This window comes from Phaethon aethereus (assembly GCF_964289735.1).
Source record: "Phaethon aethereus genome assembly, chromosome: 21".
Classification (NCBI taxonomy): domain Eukaryota; kingdom Metazoa; phylum Chordata; class Aves; order Phaethontiformes; family Phaethontidae; genus Phaethon; species Phaethon aethereus.
In genome coordinates this window covers 4,617,635-4,637,148 of record NC_138597.1, presented here as the reverse complement: position 1 = coordinate 4,637,148, position 19,514 = coordinate 4,617,635, and the positions used below count along the sequence as shown (strand labels likewise).

At 37.7% G+C, this 19,514-nt stretch overlaps 1 protein-coding gene across 3 annotated transcripts in view; it reads left to right on the top strand.

Annotated features, from left to right (window-relative positions):
- Positions 1 to 1,234: 1,234 nt before the first annotated feature.
- The window catches only part of KIF1B (kinesin family member 1B), a gene marked incomplete at both ends in the record, with an annotated part of 86,920 nt that continues 68,640 nt past the window's right edge, over positions 1,235 to 19,514 (top strand). For all 3 annotated transcript variants that reach the window (XM_082009340.1, XM_082009339.1, XM_082009341.1), the window contains 2 exons: positions 1,235 to 1,340; positions 17,376 to 17,452. In XM_082009340.1, the coding sequence (XP_081865466.1) occupies positions 1,235 to 1,340; positions 17,376 to 17,452 (183 nt within the window). The remainder of the gene's footprint in view (positions 1,341 to 17,375; positions 17,453 to 19,514) is intronic.

Sequence of the window (19,514 nt, the reverse complement as noted above, 5' to 3'; positions counted from 1 at the left end):
TAGATCTGCCAGTACTTTTGTGGCACTGTGAATGAGTATTTAATTGCATATGTGTTGTATAGATGAAAAAAAAAAAAAAGTCAGGATTTCTGGGTCATGTATGATGACTTGTGCAGGGTAGAGTTCTGCCCATGTTAACTCAGGTTCAAGACGGAAATTGAGTCAGACCAAAGGTTCACCTAGCCCTGAAATCTGTGTTCAACAATGGCCGTAGCAGGGATTTAGAATATATGGATAAATGAACCATGTAATCGTGTTTTCTCAGTATAGTCTTCCAGGTTCTGAGAGTCTGTAGCATGGAAGCTTTCCTAGCCAAGGGTGGTAGATTTTAACCAGACCATGATGACTTTTTCTTTGAATCTATCTTACTACTTTTTGGTTCTGTTTAACTTCAATACTAACAGTATCCTGTGACAGTAAATTAAACTGCTTAATTGTAGACTGACTGAGAAACTCTCTTCTAATGGGAAAGTTTGGTCAAGGACAATACAATAGAACCAACGTTTTTTAACCCTACATTTCAATACTGTCTCAGACGTGCCTTGAAGTTTGGATTACGGGTGTCCTGGATAGTTTCCTCACAAATAAAGTGCCTAATCTTTTGGATGTGGAGGATTTGAACAGGTATTTTGATAATGAAGATGAATTTAATGGTGCACATTTGCTGAAGATATATAATAATATTTACCCTGAAGGCAATAATTTTTGATTGCTCTTCTTCCTTATGGAGTAGTGTGTCCTTTAATCACTAGATATACAAGTAGTTAATGAGTTTTTATTTTCTTTGAGAAGAGGACTTTCCCAGGACTGCAAAGGGTTCTTTAAGGCTGTTGGGTACACCCTTTTCTCTGGAATGCTGTGTATTAAAAGTCAGTGTGATACGGCCCATCACACTTGTGTTAGTTTTAGTATTATTGCTAATGCATTGTGGCAGAAAGGGTTGATAACTAGAGAACCTGGATATGTAGTATACAGTAACTAGCTCATGCTGAAATCTAAGTAGTATCTTTACTGCTAAAATTATCTTTTGTTGTTGGGTGTGTGATTGCCAAGCAGAAACTGAAGTTATCAAACAACTCTGAACCGCCCTAATTTTATCAACACCTTGAATGTAATAGCGGTAAATAACTAAATCCTATTTTTATATCTTTAGAAAACGTCAGCAGGAAGGATAACTTGAAACACTCTTGACATCTTCACTTTCAATTTCTTGACTGCACGACAAGCGACCAGAATGTCGGGGGCTTCAGTGAAGGTGGCTGTTCGGGTCCGGCCCTTCAATTCCCGTGAAACCAGCAAAGAATCCAAATGTATCATCCAGATGCAAGGCAATTCAACCAGTAAGTTTATTTTGATCTCATAAAGGGAGTCTTTCTCTCTCCCCTCCCTTCCTGCTTAATCCTCTTCTTTTGTCAGACTAAACTGAGTACTGTGTATAAGTTACATTATCTAGAGTTATGCTTTTAGGGAATCTTTTATTCTGAGGCCATCATTACAAACTAGATAGTGTCTGAATTTGACTAGAAAGGCTAAGTCAGGAGTATCTTTATTTTGATGCAGTTGTTTGTTTGTGGTGAATTGAGAATTCTACAGAAAGATTAGAATACCAAGGTGAAAACCTTCTTAAATTCAGTGTGTGGGAATATCATGTGGACTGACACATACAGGGGTACGTTGCAGACCACCACATGAGAATTGTTGTGGTGTAAGTCCTGCTTGAGTCTGGTGGTGTGCTTATTCTGCAGTCTGTGCCTTTGTTTAGGAGCATAATTTCAGGGAGAAAGCTGAGGGGAAAAAGATGTCAAGTTTTATGCTTTCCAGATTAGGTGTCTGAACAACGGCAAAATAACAGACTACATAAAATCATCCTATTTTCTAACCAGTTAGAAGTGTTAGGGTTCTAAATTATTGTGGGTCTAATTTGGAGGAGAAGATTCTTCTATGGGAAACTGACTATGCGCACACAATTTACTGATTTTTTTGTTTGTTGGTTTTTTTTTGGTTTTTTTTTTTTAGTTTTTGGGTTTTTTCCTTACATGCTTCTTAAGGCCAAGGCAGTACTGATACCATTTGCTGCGGTGTCATTGGTCATGTGTAAACTAATGGCTATACCTACAAACTACTCTTCTTGGGGTAGTTTTTCATTGTTAGGTAATCAAGTAGAGTAATCTTGTCTGTAGCTGCAGGAAGTAACACTCCAAGAGCATCAAGTTACTTTGCTGTCTGATTACTTGAGTTTTTACTCATGCTTGTTAATACAAAGGAGGTTTCATACAGGCTTCTCCCTTTTTTTAGCCAGGGTTGTACTTCAGCCTGCTTTTGCAAAGGAATTTTAAGTCCTGGTTGTGGTCGCTTAAATTATATACAATGTTTATGGTTTCATTGGAAGAGAGGCATCATACAGAAGGGAGCTTGCTTTTCAGTGCAGTAAATTCTTAGCTTCAGACCTGATGTGGAATATTACTCAAAGAAACTTTTTTTTTTGGTTGGATTTCAAAATTTCCATTTAAAAGGGAGGGGTATGTTTAGAAGTCATCTCATGTAGAGACAGGTGCTTGTATCCCACCTTTGCCTGCCAACTTTCAGACTAAACCAGTGTAGAATGGAAGAGCTGTAGACTCCATTAGATTGCATTTGTTGTGGAAATGCCACCAAGCTCTGAACTACAACAGCGTTACTGGGTGCCACTGTAACAGGTTTTCTTGTTGCTGACATGACAATAGTAATTTTAGATGCTTCAGATTTTTGAACTCCAGGAGACTGTGGAAGCTGTTTGATCGTGGTACAGTGATAAGGGTGACCAGTGAATCTCTGGCGATCTAAGACACCGGTTCTATTTCTGAATGCTAGAGCTGCGCTACAAAGACACTTAAATTTTCAAGAAGCTATATCAGCTTTCAAAAGGAGAAAAACGCTTCCTGATTTATCTAGTTGGAAATTTCTTTACAGGTTTTGCTATATTTTGTGCTCTGGAAATGTTCTAATCTGTAGCCTTCTATGTGAGTCCTATGGCTCTGATACAAGATGGGTGATGTGACAGATGGTCAGGTTTAGGTCATCAGGGGCCATTACAGACTCTGGGAAAGGAATCATCAGTTGCAATAGTTACACATTCTTACAGTCTGTGGGCTATTTTTTCCCTGTATTTCCCTCTTAGAGGAGAAATATCGACGAACGCAATAGAGGAGTAATTTTACTTGTTGAATGAAGAGGATCATATAATAAAGAATATGAATAAGGCATTGTTTGGTGGAGGGGAAAAAACCTGAGCAGAAATCTTTTCTCCAAAGATTCTTCTGAACAAAGTAGTCTGATGCACCTAACTTCAAGCTGAAATGCCCCCAAATCTAACGCATAGCCTAAAAGGATACCAGAAGTATAAGTACTGTTGCTGTTTCTACCAAGGATTCTTTATTTTTTCATGATCTCTTAGTCTCTGCAGCCTCACAGTTACATTATTGAACTCCTTATTATCAAGGTCTGAACTTGTTGGCTAAAAGCTGGCTGCAGAAAGTGACATTAAAATGTCTGACTCATGTCTGAAGCAGCAATTTCAAAATAAAGGGAATTCAGTAGTAATTCTAGCCTGTGGAGTTCCTGCTTCATACCTTCAAATGTGCCAGTGAAATGACCAAGGCTTAGATGCCTTGCCTGAGAAGGTTGCTTTTTCATCTGTTCGCTAATCAAGTTGACAGGAGGCAAATCTGAGAGGCTGGTGATACGGTGGGTAGTGACTATTTTAAGCCTCCAAGACAGTTAAAGTTTCTTTATGTTGGAATTAAAGCCTAATAGACTATTGTGATGAACAGGATTGATGAGACAGTTGTGAAGTATGATAATTAAGAAGGGATTTTGACTGTTACTTGAACTTTAATTCTTCATGTATTGATTGGCCACACTACTCTACGAATTATTTGTGGGTCTTGAGTTTAAACTTTGTCCAAGTCTGAGTTTTGTAAATGTATTGACTGATACAGGCAGAGACTATGTTATAGTGAAATTGAGGCAAAGTGCTTAGCATTATTGTAAAGAAAACAGTATAGAGATACAGAACATAGTGTATCACAGGTGTGCTCCATTGATGTTTTTTAAATGAATGTAGAAAAACTGGAGTGTTGTTTGACATCTGTAATGGAGTGTATTCTTGAAGTTTGAATGCCACCAAGGTTGTTGCCTGACACACTGCTTTTGTTTGTTGTTTTTTGTCTAAATGTAGCTGTTTACAGCTTTTGGGGTTGCCTGTCATTCACTGTGGGCTTGCCAGCAAAACAAAACGTCCTCCTGGGTTAGAAAGCTTATTCTCAACTTTGTTGCACAGTTTACCTTTGCCTTGGAAGCAAAACAAGTGTAATTTTGTTGTGGACTTGAGGTCTCCTACAGAATTAACTTGTTATCCTCTGTGGCTTTTATGTCACTTCCTCATAGAAGCTCAAGGCCTTTAATCAAGATCCATAGTAGATCTCCATCTTTATCATTTCTCAGTGTTGAAAAAGTGACAATGTAGCTGAATACAGTTCTATATATGTCTTATTCTGAGAAAAAGAGAGTTCTTACAGAGGTCTTTAACCCACAATGTTGAGAGTACTTACTGTGAGTAATTGGTGTTTCTGTTTTTCTGTTGGAAGGGTGCAAAATATGTGACTTTTGAAATCAGTACTTGAAACACCTTGTTTGTCCCTTTTTTCTTTTTTTGTCTACTATAGTAAGATGACAAGACTAATTTTTTTCCCCTTTATGGTTGCAAAGGTATTGATGTGCAGCAATACAGCACTTAAAGAATAGTCAGTCTTTATGTTTTTCAAGTATGTGTTGCAAAAACGAAATTATGCAGTCCATCTGAAGTCCCATGTGCGGACTGCATTAGGGGGTATTTTGTGGAAGGCCTGTGCTGTTCAGATCATGTCTAATTGCAGATGATATCCATTTGAATAATACTGCCAAAACTTCTTCAGAAGTGGGGTGGGTGAGTAGAAGATAATAGAAGAATTCTTAAAGACCGGAGAAATTAGAAGCTGCAAAATCATACTACTTAAGTTAATTTGAGAGTGAAAAATGTTTTCCAAAAAAGAGGTAGTGTCACCATCAAATTACCAAATGAAAACCCCTACCAAAACAGAAACTGCGTGGGATGTTTTTTTTGTTATTATCACGTAGATATGATCTTAAGAAACATAAGACTTGTTTTCAAAAGCACCTGCTATGTAAGTGGATTCAGTTGACCTAAATACTTTATTTTCATTTGGAGTTACGTTCTGAAGATCCTATCGTTGTCCATTGGACACAGGTCACTAGTAGATATGAACATATGCCCCTAAGTCTCATGCGCACATACCCACGCGGGACTAGGCACAGTATCGCTGTGTTTGTAGCGTTGCCCATAGTGTGGGGCAATGTTGGGGTTCCTGGTGAGAGAAGGGAAAAGTTAGTGGGCTCTGATGACTTTTCATATTGATAATAAATTCCCTAGGGTGATCCCTCTGTTAGCAGTCCTTACTATCAGTTAGCCTGACACTGCCTAATATATTGTTTGTTTCATATTCTACTTATTACAGAATGTTTTCAAGTGAAACTTGGCATCACTGGATTTTTAAGGTGCTTTTCGTGGTGGTGGTTTATTGATAAAATCCCAGCTAATACTGAAACAGACTGAAACTTCTGAAATGGCATTTTTGTTCCTTCCTCTGAGATAACTTTGTTTAATTTGTTCAGTCTTTAAATAAATTTGAAAATTTTATCTGCTTTAGTATTTTCTTTAAATTACTGGATAGGTGGTTTATCATGCTCTAGGTCAAACTCACAAGCAGCTTTCTGAAAAGAAGAATTCAAGAATAGATCATGAATGTCAGCATATTTTGATTGAGTATGTTTTGTCTTTAATTCCCGCTTTTTCATTTTTTTCTTTGGAATGATTTACACCAATGCATCTTACCTACAATGTATTACTTATTGCCTGTCCACTTCATTAATTACTGTCTTTGTGGCGAGTGGAAAAAAAGATACTGCTGTGTAATATGTGGGATGAAAGGTGAACTATAGATTGAAGAGTATTTTGTGTGTCAGTAGTTCTTGTACTCATTATTATATCAGGTTTTGAAATGTAACAATAAAAACCACATTGGCAGCTGCTGCCTTGGATTATTGAAATGAAAAGCTAAACTATTCTGTGCCTGAAGTCTTCCCTGGTGTTGTGTTTTTTCTGGGTTTTTTTGGTTGGTTGGTTTGGGGGGGGGGGGGGCTGTGTTTTGGTGTGGAAATGATTTGATAATCCTGTCTGTAAATAAATAATGCATAAATGAAAACAAATGAAAATGAAGCAGAGGTTCAAGCCTAGATGTTTAGGTATTCATCACTAGCAAAGAGTCCAGCTAGCTTATTCTTTTGAAAAGCTAAACAAGTATATAGAAAACAAAACTAATGAAGCAGGGAAATAAGGAAGTAACCTATTTGGAATATGCCTTCTGCAGTTGATGTTACATTAATTGTGCACTAGATGAATGAAAACAGGTTTTAGCATCTTGTGGGTGCCAATGACAGAGTAAAACAAAGTTCTCAAACTATAATCCATCTGAGATTATTGTATATTCTGGTTTGCCATAAACCATGTTAATGTAGAAATGCACCTGCAGTCCAGGTTATCTTGCAAGATATGTGTTCAACTGGGTCCTCAGGTTAGGACTGAAAATTACCTATTTGGATTTTAACTCATTAATAGTCTCTGTGACTTGTTAATGATGGAAGGTTCTTTTGTGAACTGCTTAAGATGTTGGATGTTTAATGACAGTAAGCACGGTCCCATCTGCCAGTAACAATAGTCACAGCTGCTGCTGTAGACATATGGCAGTTAGGTTCTCAAGCAGGCATCCTTGGCATCAGAAAAACTTCGTAAGGCATTCTGGAGTTAATTTGTAAAGGTTGGGGGGGGGGGTGTGGAAATTTAGTTTAATGGTGGTTGTTTTTTTCTCTCTAAGGTTTAGAAACCTCTGGTCTAAACCTAAATATTTCAATTAAAAAAAAAAAAAAGAGAAACATCTATTTTGAGTTCCTTTTCTGTTTGTGTTTTTTCTTTAAGTATTTTTTTCTTTTAAAGTATGTCCTGTTTTATGCAATTGTTCTGGAGCAAAATGAAAATGGGTGGAAAAGCAAAACTTAAAAGGTTTTTGATTTATGGTGTGTTTGTCCAAATTAGTGATATTTTGAAATAGAGTACCAAATTTGTTGGTATTTGAAAAATAATACAAAAGTCAAAGCTATTGAAAGGTTCATAGGGCAAGGTAACCTCATCAGCAATTCAGCTAGTACTTTATTGGTATACGTTGTCAGGGGATATTGTTAGGTTTTGCCTTTTTCATTGTTACGTAGCTCTAAAAAGTAGTAACCTCTTTCAAAGAAATTTAATCCTAAAGAGGGAAAAAAAGTATGGTTTGCTGATGTTTTTCTTTCTGATCTATAATTTTTTTGCTTAATGAAAAGACACACCAAATGAAAAGAAACCCTATTGTGTGTGTATGCCTTCAGGAGAATAAGAAGTTTGAGTTGTTTTTTATTTTTCTGCAGTAGTATTGTGTAAGCATAGTTTAGATTATTTCCATGATACAAGTTCCTTCATGAAGCTATCTTTGGTCTAAATTACTGATGAGAGCAGTCCTTATAAGAAAGTGGATTTTATTTAGAACTAGCACTGAGTACATGTAGACAGTAAAGTAATGGGAATTTATGTAGCATATGCTACATAGATAGAAAAGGCAAGCAGAACAGTTCATTGTAGTTGTCTTACCTAATACCTTTACTTTTTTTTCCTTCTCTTGATAAGACATTTTCAGTGAAAGCATAGAATAATGGGAGGATTAATTTTTGTAGATAGATTTCAGTCTTGACTCTCAATCTGTCTTCTGAAAATGAATAATTTTAGATATCTCAAAAGATAAGCATACCCCATTTCTGATGACTTGTGCCTGCCAAAAAGTATCGGTTCTTAAAGCATGTATTGCGTAGTGTTTCTTCTGGATACAGTTTGTTTTTTTTTTTTCCCCTTGCATTTTTAAAAATTGTTTCCAGTTTTTTATGGTTGTATCTTGCATGATGAGGTGGTCTTGGGAAAATAAACAGCAGTGGAGGAAAGTCACTTAACTCCTACCCTGATTTTCTGATCTGTAAATCCTCATAACTGTGGTTAAAACTAAATGAATCCTTGTCCAGTATGTTAATACTACATTGTATTCATGGTAGATGTGTTACCAAAACAGGCTATTTTATGGGAAGAGAAATTGTGTGGATGGGAGGATGCATGAATTGCCTTGCAGTAGAGGTTGAATTGGGAACTGGTTTGAAAGACGAGTCAAAGAATTCATAGAAGTAGAGGTTACCCAAGTTCTTCTGATGACTGTCCTGCTACCAACTACTACATTTGCCGTAAGTCCTGTAAAAGCCAAGAGAAGGTTTGAATGTGAGTTTGTCTCGAAGAGAAAACGGAGGCAATTGCTATTCTCTTTAAATAGTTGTTCCAGGAGAGGAGTTTGGTGGGGAGTGGTTCTTGCTGCTTTAGTTTTTTTTCTAATAGTACTGGGTGATTCTAGGAATGGGAGTCATAAAATGGTAACAGAGGTAATGCTGAGCACAGACAACAAGCAAAGACTCTACGTATGAATGTTAGAGGTCTTCATGTTTTACAGGGTTAGGAATTTCTGTTGCTTATCCATAAGTCTGTTTTAATCACTGTCTCTGGATGCCCTACAATATTGATAGTTCGTATGTTTTGTTAAATGTCTTGAATATATTTTGGAGAAGAAAAAAAGCCTGGAGTTTTTTTGGGTGCTTGGTTTTCATTCTAAAGCCTTTCTCATGAATGTATAAAAATAACTTAAAGTGGCAATTCTGCACACTGTTAAAAAAGAAGACAAAAGAAAAAAGAAAAAAATCTAATTTTGGAAGATAACCTCAGGGAGGTGGGAGAAGATGAACATTTAATGATTTTTAAATGTTAGAGGTACAAATAATGGGCCTGGCGCAAGACTGTGGGATGGCTAGGATGTTCCAGCTAGTGTTAAATGTATTGGACTACATTTAAAAAACTGCTGTGGAGTTAGTATAGAACTGTAGTAGAAAGAGATAATGTTACTAATGGACCCGGAAAAGTGTTCTGCCAGTGGTGAGTAAACTGTGTGAAATGCTGCCCCTTCAGAATTAGTGCCCACTGACACAGAACTAGGGCTTTAGAGATTATTCTTTTTATCAAATGCTTAAATAATGTGCCACCTTTCAGTATGCAAGTAGAAGTAAGGAAAACACAAGTTGTCAATGGAAACTATTTTAAGAATTGGATTTTTTTTACTATGTGAATCCTTTAAGATACGGAGACTGGCAGAACTGACTCCCCAGGATTCCAGTGCTACATGATGTCCTCTTAATGTAGTGCTGGCGTATGTCTGAAGGCCAGTGGCTCTTGGAGGTGTATTGAAGTAAAAGAAGGGGGTGAAGGGGGATACTGTTTTATCTGCCTTGAAGCAGAAAACTTCAGAGGAAAGAATTCAGCTCAACTCCCAAGTGCTTAGCCAACTTGCATACATAGACCTGCTATGCATCTTCTGCAATAGGACATTTTCAGGTAATCAGCTGACAATGGAATGCAATGGTTTTGGTTCAGCTTTTCAGATAGGTGGAACAGTATGGTTTGACTAGCTCCTGCTTGGTGCAAGGCCTGCTGGCATGCTGTTCTCCAAGAACACCAGCTGTAGAGACGGTATTTATAGCACTTGGATCTGTAAGAGCAGCTGAGGATGAGAGCAGCTTTCTAGCAGCTTCTGTGAGCAAGCATTTGCCTTGCTCTGGTGCTGTTGTGCCTAACTCCCTCCCCCATCCAACCTTTCTCCCAGTACAGGGTTGAAATTCCACAGTGGGGAGAGAATCCGGTTGAATTCCAAATGAGCTGTTCTTAGCTTCTACTTGGTTTCCTTCCCTTTTAATGATTTGAAAAATGCAAACAATGCTTTGAAAAGCAAGCACTGCTTTACAAGCTGGAAGTGTCCATTTCCCTTCATTTATCTCTTATAATAACAACCCTGAAAGTCTGTCTTATAAAAACAGTATAGCCATATATCTGATTGCAATGTATGCCTAGGAAAGAAGCCTGTATTAAACGTGTCTTTGGGGTGGTGTTCACGTTCCAACAAATAAAGAATGCCTGCTCCACCCTGCTCTCAGTAACGAACATGCTCTCATTGTTGTCATTCCAGACTACAGATGGCGTAGATATATTTTCCAGACCCATGCATTTTAAGAGACTGTATATTTAATGTTAATTTGGTCTTGTGGAGTCAATTCTGAAAGTCCCAGGCCTTTTATATTGGTTAAATTTATTATTCAGGCATCACAAAATAAAACTACTGCTTATATTGATTCAAATAGAGTTTGAAGAAGGCACAGAAATGGATTATTTGGTATTTGTTTTCCCTTAGAAAGTTCTGTTTAGACTAGCATGTTTTTTGAAAATTTCTGCCTATTCCATTACCAATGATTAATGAGAACAAAAGTGAATTGGGACTGTGCCTTTTTTGCTAGCTGTTCTCTCAATATGTGTTGACATTTGTTAGGAATATGTGCTCCATGTAGGTTACTGCTTCCACTAGGAATATTGAATATAGGAATTATTGAGGCTGGTGTTGAAGCCTCTTTTGTGAGATGAAACCTAATTTTATTTCATATGTAGAAATTAAAGAAGCTTTGTGCCTTCAGCATTGACAGATGTGGTAGCATTATGGCGATGGAAGATGTAAACAGAAAGCAGGCTGTATTGCACAAATGATGGAAGTTCAGTTTGTCTAGTTCCATACCTGACTTTCACCATCATTGCGTTTTATTCCTGATTGGCACTTGGTAGTTTGGTTTGTTTTGGGGTTTTTTGTTTAATATTAATTAGTCTGCCACCCCCTCCACCTCCCGTGCAGACTGTAATCCCAGGATTTAGCCCAAGTTAATTCTGTCTGCTGGTGTTTATCTAAAGGGCAAACTGCAGTTAGCCAGTTCTTCGCTGGAGCACCCTACAGTGACTAATGTGTGGCATGTCTGATGGCAGAATGCCCTGTAATATGACTCTGATCGCTAGCAGAGGTAGAGCTGTTGAATCTAGTGAGTTGACTTTAAATGCAATGTGGGATAAGAGAAGAATTTAAATTCTTACCTCTTGTGTGCTTTGTGCTCTGTGTCTCTATTCCAAGAGTTTATGAGAAAGAATTGCTACTATCCCCAGATACTGAACTACAGATAGTTTCTAACCTGCAAAATTTGGAACATGCTGAGGGGCACTGTTGACCGGGATGAAAATAGATTAGGTTTGGACTGCAATTCAGTGTCATGATCAGGCATGATATTTAAGTGGTGAAGAAGTAGTTTTGGTGATTCTTTGTGGCTGCAGAACTATTTATGTGTCTGAGTGTATGGGAATGGAATGAGGGGGCTGATCTTGGCAGTTTGCTTGCTTCCCCCCCACCCCCTCCTCTGTAGGTTTCCCAATCTCTGTTTACTTGGTTAGTTTTAACGGATAATGGAAGTATAAGTCCAGAAATGAAGGCATGAAGTGGGAATATGTTTGTGTATATGTTTAAAAACGGCTGGAGAAGGTGAGAATGCTGCTTCCAGTTGAAAGTATCCTAGAAGACTGTAACTTTGCATCAGCTCTCTGTTGTGCTCCACACTCTGGTTATAATTGTAAAATAAAGTGCATATTTTGGATGTGCTTTTTGAATTTCAGCTTCAACAAATCAAGATTTGATTGTAAGGCAAAAAAGTTTAGATGTCAATGTAGATGACATAGGAATGCAAAATAATACATATTACAAAAGATACGGGTACTGTTTCAATAGTGAAGTGGTCTTTCAAAGTTTGTTAACATTTTTTGCTGAAATTAAAATCTAGCTATGAATTTGATCTTACAAATTTGAAAGGTTGAAAACGTATGTTATTTTTGTGCTAGCTGATAAAGCAGATGGTGGATGGTATGAGAAATGTTAATTAAGGAACAAGTAGGATGGACTGTGGAAGTACCTTATGCCAAGAAATGAAGTTGCCTGTTTAGGTAAGGGCATGTTAAAATCCAAATGTTTTGTGCAGATTGGTTTGCTATTGTTGATAACAGCACATCTAAAATTATAATTTTGTCATTGATTGTGCTCCTGCTTTCTCCTTAGTTTTTATTAGCATGTACTGCTCCTGTACTTCTGCTGTACAGGGACTAATTAGTTAAAGTACATGGGTCTTACGTAATGATACAAAATTTTAGATTATTTGGTGTGAAGAAATCTGTTTTAAAACTGTTGGTTTCCTTACCTTTGGTCAGTGATACATAAAACTCCTATGTTTGTAGTTACAGGTGTCAAAAATAACCCACAAAACTTAAATAGCTAAGCAGCTAAAAAGAATTGTTTAAATTATTTGAGCTTCAGAGAATATGTGGATTATTCCTGCTTAGAGGCACCTCAGATGGCTTGAAGCAGCTCTGTATGGCTTACTAGATATCTGTAAGAAGAAAGAAGCTTTTAAAATGCAAGCTGTGTCTCTTGGTTGGGATGGCAGTGGGTATTGAGTAAACTGCTTCAAATTAACTGGTAATGCTGCATAGCTGTTCACATAGTGCACTTTTTTTGAGTTTTATATCAATTTATGACCTATAATTACTTTTGCTTATTCTGTTTGCTTACAAAGGTAGGAAACTGATGTAAATATTATGTCTTAAGGTGAAGCATATTATTAAAAATTTCTGGAAATTCATAATTCAAATAAATGCCCATATCTCTTTATTTCCTTCAACCAAATAAACAATTTGTAGAGTGTATTTTTAAAACATGAATATTCCCATGCCTTTTTCTCAGCCTTCCATTCCAAAGGTAAGTGACATAATTAACCCAAACTGTGGTTGCTGCTTTGATCCTGGAAGAGTTTCCTACTGCAGTGTCTAAAAAATAGTATCTTCAACTTGTTGCATCCTTTCCACGTTTCTGAGTTGCGTGTAACCTTTTTCAGTAGCAATGGTATAGGAGATGCTCATTTTGTAAAATATCCTTTCCAGTTTCTGTTTGATGCAGAAACCTTAATTTGTGAAAAGCTGAAAGATTCCACATGACCTAAGAAGTTGGCTCTTGGTGAAGCAAGGGGCCTGAAAAAGGGATTGAGTTTCTCAGAAACTGGCTGCTTAGGCTAACTCCAACATTCAAAGTTGCTACGGTGCCATGCTGATGGTAACTAATTATAGCTGCAGCACAAAGCGTTAGTGTCAGTTTGCAAACAGAAGAGTTAATTGCCACATTGGACCTTTGAAATAGCAGATAAACAAATTTATTCTGTAAGATAAAAAGACCATTAATGTGTTCCTGCTGTGATCGTCTGCCTTATTGCCTTTCTCATTTCCTGAGGCTCCGTAATTAAACCATTAGCTTGCCTACCATGCCTGAGTCTGCTGTGGTGAGAGGAGATAGATGATTACCTATTTCATGATTCACTAATACAATTCATCATGGCTTTGCATGGTTTAAAAACCAAACAAAATAACTGAAAAGCTTTCAGTGTTCTTGTGGATGTTGGAGACACTGGAAACAGTCCTCTTTTTAAATTCTCTTTGTTGCCTTGTTCAGCTGAAAACACAGCTTGCTGAATAACATGGTACATAAAATCAATGTTGCCCACTCAGTCTAATTTCTGCATGATCGTTCCTTCTTTTTTTCCCAATTTGGCATATGAACTTTTAGGATAAAGCTTACCTGTACTATAAGAAGTCTTTTAATTTCTTCAGAAATGCCCATTAGCTTCCTGTAAAAGTAGTTAGATTTCATGGATTTGCTTGTCCCTCCAAAGAAGATGCTTGCTGCAATAGATACTTTCAGGTTAGGTCAGTTACTTCAGTTTGAGTTCCTGTTTTCTTAGCTGCCTCACCATCTTCTTTCAGGTCTCTTATCTCACACTACTTGGTGAGTAGTTATCTCATACTACTGATCACTTGGTTCAAACTCGGACCACAGCAGACAGGACTGATGCTAGTAGCTACCCACTTGGTGCTCAGTGTTCCAAATGAAGCGAGTTTCAGTCTGATCGAAATCCGTTGAGCTTGTAATCTTGTATTTTCTCAATCACTCAGCTCTGCTGGACTCATTTGTAGACAGAGTGAGAATTCTGTTAACGCAGTGATTCTGAAAATGGAGGATGTAGACTCTGTAAAAAGCAGGAATGAGGATAAATAGATTTCAGGCTTGGACTAGAAGCTGAGGGAAAAGGATGTGACTGGATCACAGTAGTGAGGGACAGCATGCAGAGTTCCTGGCAGCCAGGAGGGTTTCTCTGACCCGTTCCTGCTGCAGTGGAAGGTTTTGGCCAGGCAGCTGCATTCCCAACCTCTGACAGAGCTGCCTTCTTGCACGTTAATCTCCCTTTTCTGATATGCTTCTCAAGATACGCTTTGCAAAAACATGCATCCTAGAAAGTAGTTTTCAAAATAATGAGCTAGATGTGGAACTTAATGTGAAGGAGCTGAGGAAAGCCTAAGAAAATAATAATAAAAAATGGCTTTAAAATAAAAAGGCAGAATGGAATCACTTGCATAAATCACGGAGCCTGAACTTCACTCTTCACAAATATGATGGGTTAAATTTAAGATTGAAGGAAGTAGGATGAAGCTGTAATGGCAAGCTTATAGTGCCTTTCCAGCCAGTAAGCCTGTTGCATAGCTAGAGATCTTGTCTTTCATGGGTGGTCAATGTGCCTTTATGCACAGCGACCCGAGTGGAAAAACTAGCTATTCTTCTGATTAAATGTTTGGCTGCTTTGCTTTCTTTTCAGAAGTGGTGGACTTTTTCTAGAGATTTTTATTAAAAAAAAAAAGGGGGGGGGGGAAATGTATATTTTTCACATCAAACCTGGTTTGAATAATGCTGAAAGTTGTGCTGCTTTGTTCTGTTTTCTGTTTGTGACCCAGTAGAATCTTAGAAGGCAACTTAACTCGTTTCCTTGGAGAGACCAAGTGCAGCTTTGCCTTGGACAAGAGAAACATCCTTTTTGCTTATACACAACAATGTAAAAATGGAAAAGAAAAAAATGATGAATACTTGCTATTTCACTGTTAAGTCTAAGAGGAGACAAATCAAAATTTGAGGTAAATCAAGTGAGATCAAAGCTCTCTTTTGTGATTGCGTTTGCACCTTAAAATAAAACTGCACCAATATGACATTTGGGTAACCACCGCATGTGTTTAGATTGCAGTTAAAAATGTGTTTCTTGATCAGCAAAGATGTAGCTAGGCTTCTGCTTGTCTTGATCATCTTCAGAGATTGCCAGCCTAGGAGTTTCCCATTTTGAGGACAAAGTAGCAAATGCAACCTAGCAATAAGGGTAGTTGCTCCTCTCTTTCCCTAGCCATGACTCCTCTTACAAGAGTAGTATGAAGGGTCTGGGTTAAAATGATTTGCTGTTGAGATTAAGCAACAGAATGTATGTTGTCAGCAGAGATACTAGCAATGCATTTTTTCATGTGTCTGCTTAGGATTATGTTATACAGTACACAAGAATAGGTTTTAGCACATAGGAATGGGTTCTATTTATTGCTGCTTTTTTCTGCTTTAAATGGTTAATTACTTCCCCTTGAACTTACAGCCCAAACAATTGAAGAAAATAATGTTGTTCACCCCCAAAGGTTGTTACATTGGGTTTTATTTGTGATGCTTTTTTGGGTAGGAACTTCTGGGTACAAGGCACTACTTCTTCCTTGCTTTTCAGAGCTTTGATGCTAAATAATTGAATGAAGCTGAACTGTAGCAGTCTGGTACAATTCTCAGTACTGAAAGAGAACTGATTTAAGTTTGGGGCAGGGGAGTTGTCTTCTGGATTTGTTATTTCTTTGCTTTAAGGTTAGAACTGGTTTAATAGTACGTGCTGTAGATGTACTGTTTGGTCAAAACTTGTGAAGGGAAACTAAAGCCATATATGATTGCTTAAGTTACCAGTTTGTTATGTGTTGATGCCCATGTTGCTATCCAAAGCCACAAGCATTTTTGCCATTTGATACTGTACTGGTGAGAGGCATATTATTCATTGGCTTTGCATGTCTGTGAGCTTTTATAAGGCAAGAATGTCAGCACAAGGTGCATCCAAGTGAAATGGAGTTGGCTGCAAGAAAGAGTAGCAACTGTTGCTATTTGCAATCCAGGCAGCGATCTTTTCTCCACACTGTGATTTTGGACAACAGCCCTGCTCAGGGACACAGCATCTGGTAGAGGAGTGATTTCATTTTAATGGGGATCCTGTAACCACGTTTTCAGAGATTTTGGTGCAACATGAAGTTAAGTTCTCATTTGAAGTGGTAAGAGATGTAGGTGTTACAATTTTTATTTATCACAGAAGGAGAGGGAGAGTACCCTGTCTCCCAAAGCATAGCCTAACTGGCATGTTTATGTGAGAAATAAGCATCCTTTGTTTAGGATGACTGGTATCAGGATGTAAATCACGCTCAGGAAGACTGTCACCACCTTTGTATAGCTTCTTCCTTTGTAAATTTTGTTTGCATGTATCATAATTAGCGTATAGCTTCCAAAGGCAGATTGCTGCTTTAGGTGCAGATGGGTGTGTGTAACTCTAAGGTGGTTTATATACTTTTGATACCCTCAAGAGTATGCCTTTTTAGTGTCCTTACACAGATGGTGTTGAAAACAGCTGCTGGAAACAATAGATTTAAGTATTTCCAGCACTGTAGTACTGAAAAGAAAAAAGCAGTAGAGATTCTCTTACACAGCAAGAGCTGTGCTTATAAATTACCCTCCTTGGAATACAGAAATTATAGACATTATGTATGATGTATGCCATTAAAATGGCAGCTGAATCCATTGTGTATTACCCTCCCCCCGCCCCGCAAAGGTTATGGGAAGCTGTTTTTCTATTGGGAAAGGGAAAAACCCCAACACTAACACAAAACCAAACGACCTAAAAGGTATCTGGAGGAGCTTTCACTAATTGTGGGTGTTGCGCATGTGTGGGCCAAATACTGAAAGAAATAGAGGATATGAGAAAAGGAAAAGAACATAAAATTCACAGATGTACTGATATGAAGGGGAAGAAGTTGGATTTTGCAAAGCATGTTTATCCTGGTATTTCTAAAGTGTTCAGTGACTTAGTTCACGTGAAGATTCTTATCTATGAGTACGTTGGAAAGAAAATTAAGTCAAGGATTGCAAGAGCTGAAAAGGCAATTGGAGGTCAGTTATTTGAATGTGACTTGTAAAGGCTGTAACATAGGAAATATAGACAAGCATTTTTTCATTCAGTCCAACTTTTTAATCCATTTCATTTAGAACATTTATGCTCCTAAGCGTCAAGTTAGCTAAGAATTTGAATTTTATTTCCTGTAGGTATTATCAACCCAAAGAATCCCAAGGAAGCACCAAAGTCCTTCAGCTTTGACTACTCTTATTGGTCCCACACATCGGTAAGTTCTTCTACAAGAAAACTTCTTTTTTGTTCTTGTTGACTGGCTTGATTAAACTGCATTCTTTTCTAATCATATCAGATGTTTCTGCACTGTCTCTCTCACGCCCATTCAGGTTAGAAGTTTGACATTTTATGTTGTCTTTTCCTGTTCGGGGGAGAGCAGAAAGCTCAGCTCCTGGAGTTTGATAACAAGTTGTAAATATTTGAAAGATTACTGAAAATATTCTCCAACAATGTTCTGTTCTAAATATTTTAAGGATGCGTGTGAACCACAGTTAATTGAGTTCTGCTCTTAGACAAGTCAAAGTTGCTTGAGTTCTTACAGCTCAAGGAGAGATGTGGTCTGGGTTCCCTTGGCACATCTGGAAAAGATAGAGGTAGTGATCTGTGTTTCCAATAGCTGCAAAAGCAATAAACTCGCATCTAGCTCTTCTGCCCCACCCTCCTGCAAATTGATGGTAAGGTCTTGCTGACTTCCAGTAATTGTTCTACGCCAGAACTGTGGTGTTCTGCCATCTACCCCTCCCCTGCCTTATTTTCACAAAAGATATAGAAAGAAGAGGTAATGCATTTCTCTAAAATTAATTTTAGTGACTTGGATGGTGCAAATAAGACTTAATATTTCTGAGCGAATTTGTGGCCAACAAGATTGTTTTAATGATGAAAAACTTGGGTTTGTGAAGCTCTTTTACTGCATCTTCCAGAGCAGCCATGCAAGTAGATTACAGGATCAGTCAGAGGAACATTATGAACATAATTCCTGAAAACTAGCGGATAAGCAGCATCAAGGAAAAAAAAAAAGTGGTCTGATAAAACCTTGATCCCAATGTTAGAATGTAAGCACAGCTAAGTTTGTCCTGATATCAGGAGCAAGTAATGTTAAAATTCAACACGTCAGGAAGAGAGAGAGAATGCTAGATTAAGAAGAACATAGTCGCATACAATGTAGTGACATACTCCTGCAAAATCAAGTTTCAGTGGCATGTTACCTGTGCAGTCTTTTCTGATTTGTGCAGCATAAAACATCTACTGAGGTAATCATTAGTATGATAATTTTTTTGAAGTATATTTACCAACGACTTTCCTAAATGATCAAGAGAGAACATCAGAAAAAAGAGCATATATACCTCATCCAGCTTTCTGTCAGTATTTCTGTATCCTGTACCATGCCTGGGGCTGCATGTTGGATTGCCTCTGGTGACTGGATGTTGGAATCTGCTCAGTACAGCGCTGGAGTGCCTGAAATGCATTACTTAAAAAATGGAGAATTCATTTCTACAATTCATGAAGGTTTTTTTTTGAGCAGGTTGTGTATTTGCAAGATCTGGCGAGTGTCTTTTTGACATCTTTAACTTGATTTTTTTTTTTTTTTTTTAATTTTTATTGCATGTGTGGGGTGCCTCTTTTCAAAATGTAACAAACTTTTCATTCAAGTGTTTGAAGGTGATGACTTGCTTTGTTACACAGATTTCTATCACTGGATGCATCTACACTAGAGTTCTTGTTTGTTTTATCACTGGGTTAAATTGCTTTAAAATAGCTTTTTTTCAATGTTATATTTCAGTTTTATTGCTAACCTTGAGTTTAGCTGTAGAAAAATGTTCTGATACATTGTCCTTGACTCGCTCAGCTACTTGCTAATTTGAAATATGTATTGACATACCTAAGGATTTTGTAGTCACCAGTGAGGCTGTAAATAGAAACTTGGATTGGATTGGACAGTGGAATTGGACAGCTGCAAGAAAAACTTGGTCATTTTAATGATTTGTTTACACTCTTAATCTTAAAAAAGCCCAACAAAATAAACCTAAGCAACTTTTGCTTCTATTTTCACCCTACTACCCTTCAGAGCTCTTGTCAAGATCAACCACTGTGGGATTTTTGTAGCTTCCAGCCCTTTATTCGTTTGTATTGACACTCTGAACTCTACTTTTGATTCCCGCCCCCCCCCCCCCCCCCAACACACTGTATCTCCTTTGTCAGTGATCTTGCATGAAACCTTTCCAGTAGTGTCAATGGTGTTCAGAAAACAGAATTGGTTGGTTTCTTTGTGCACATTG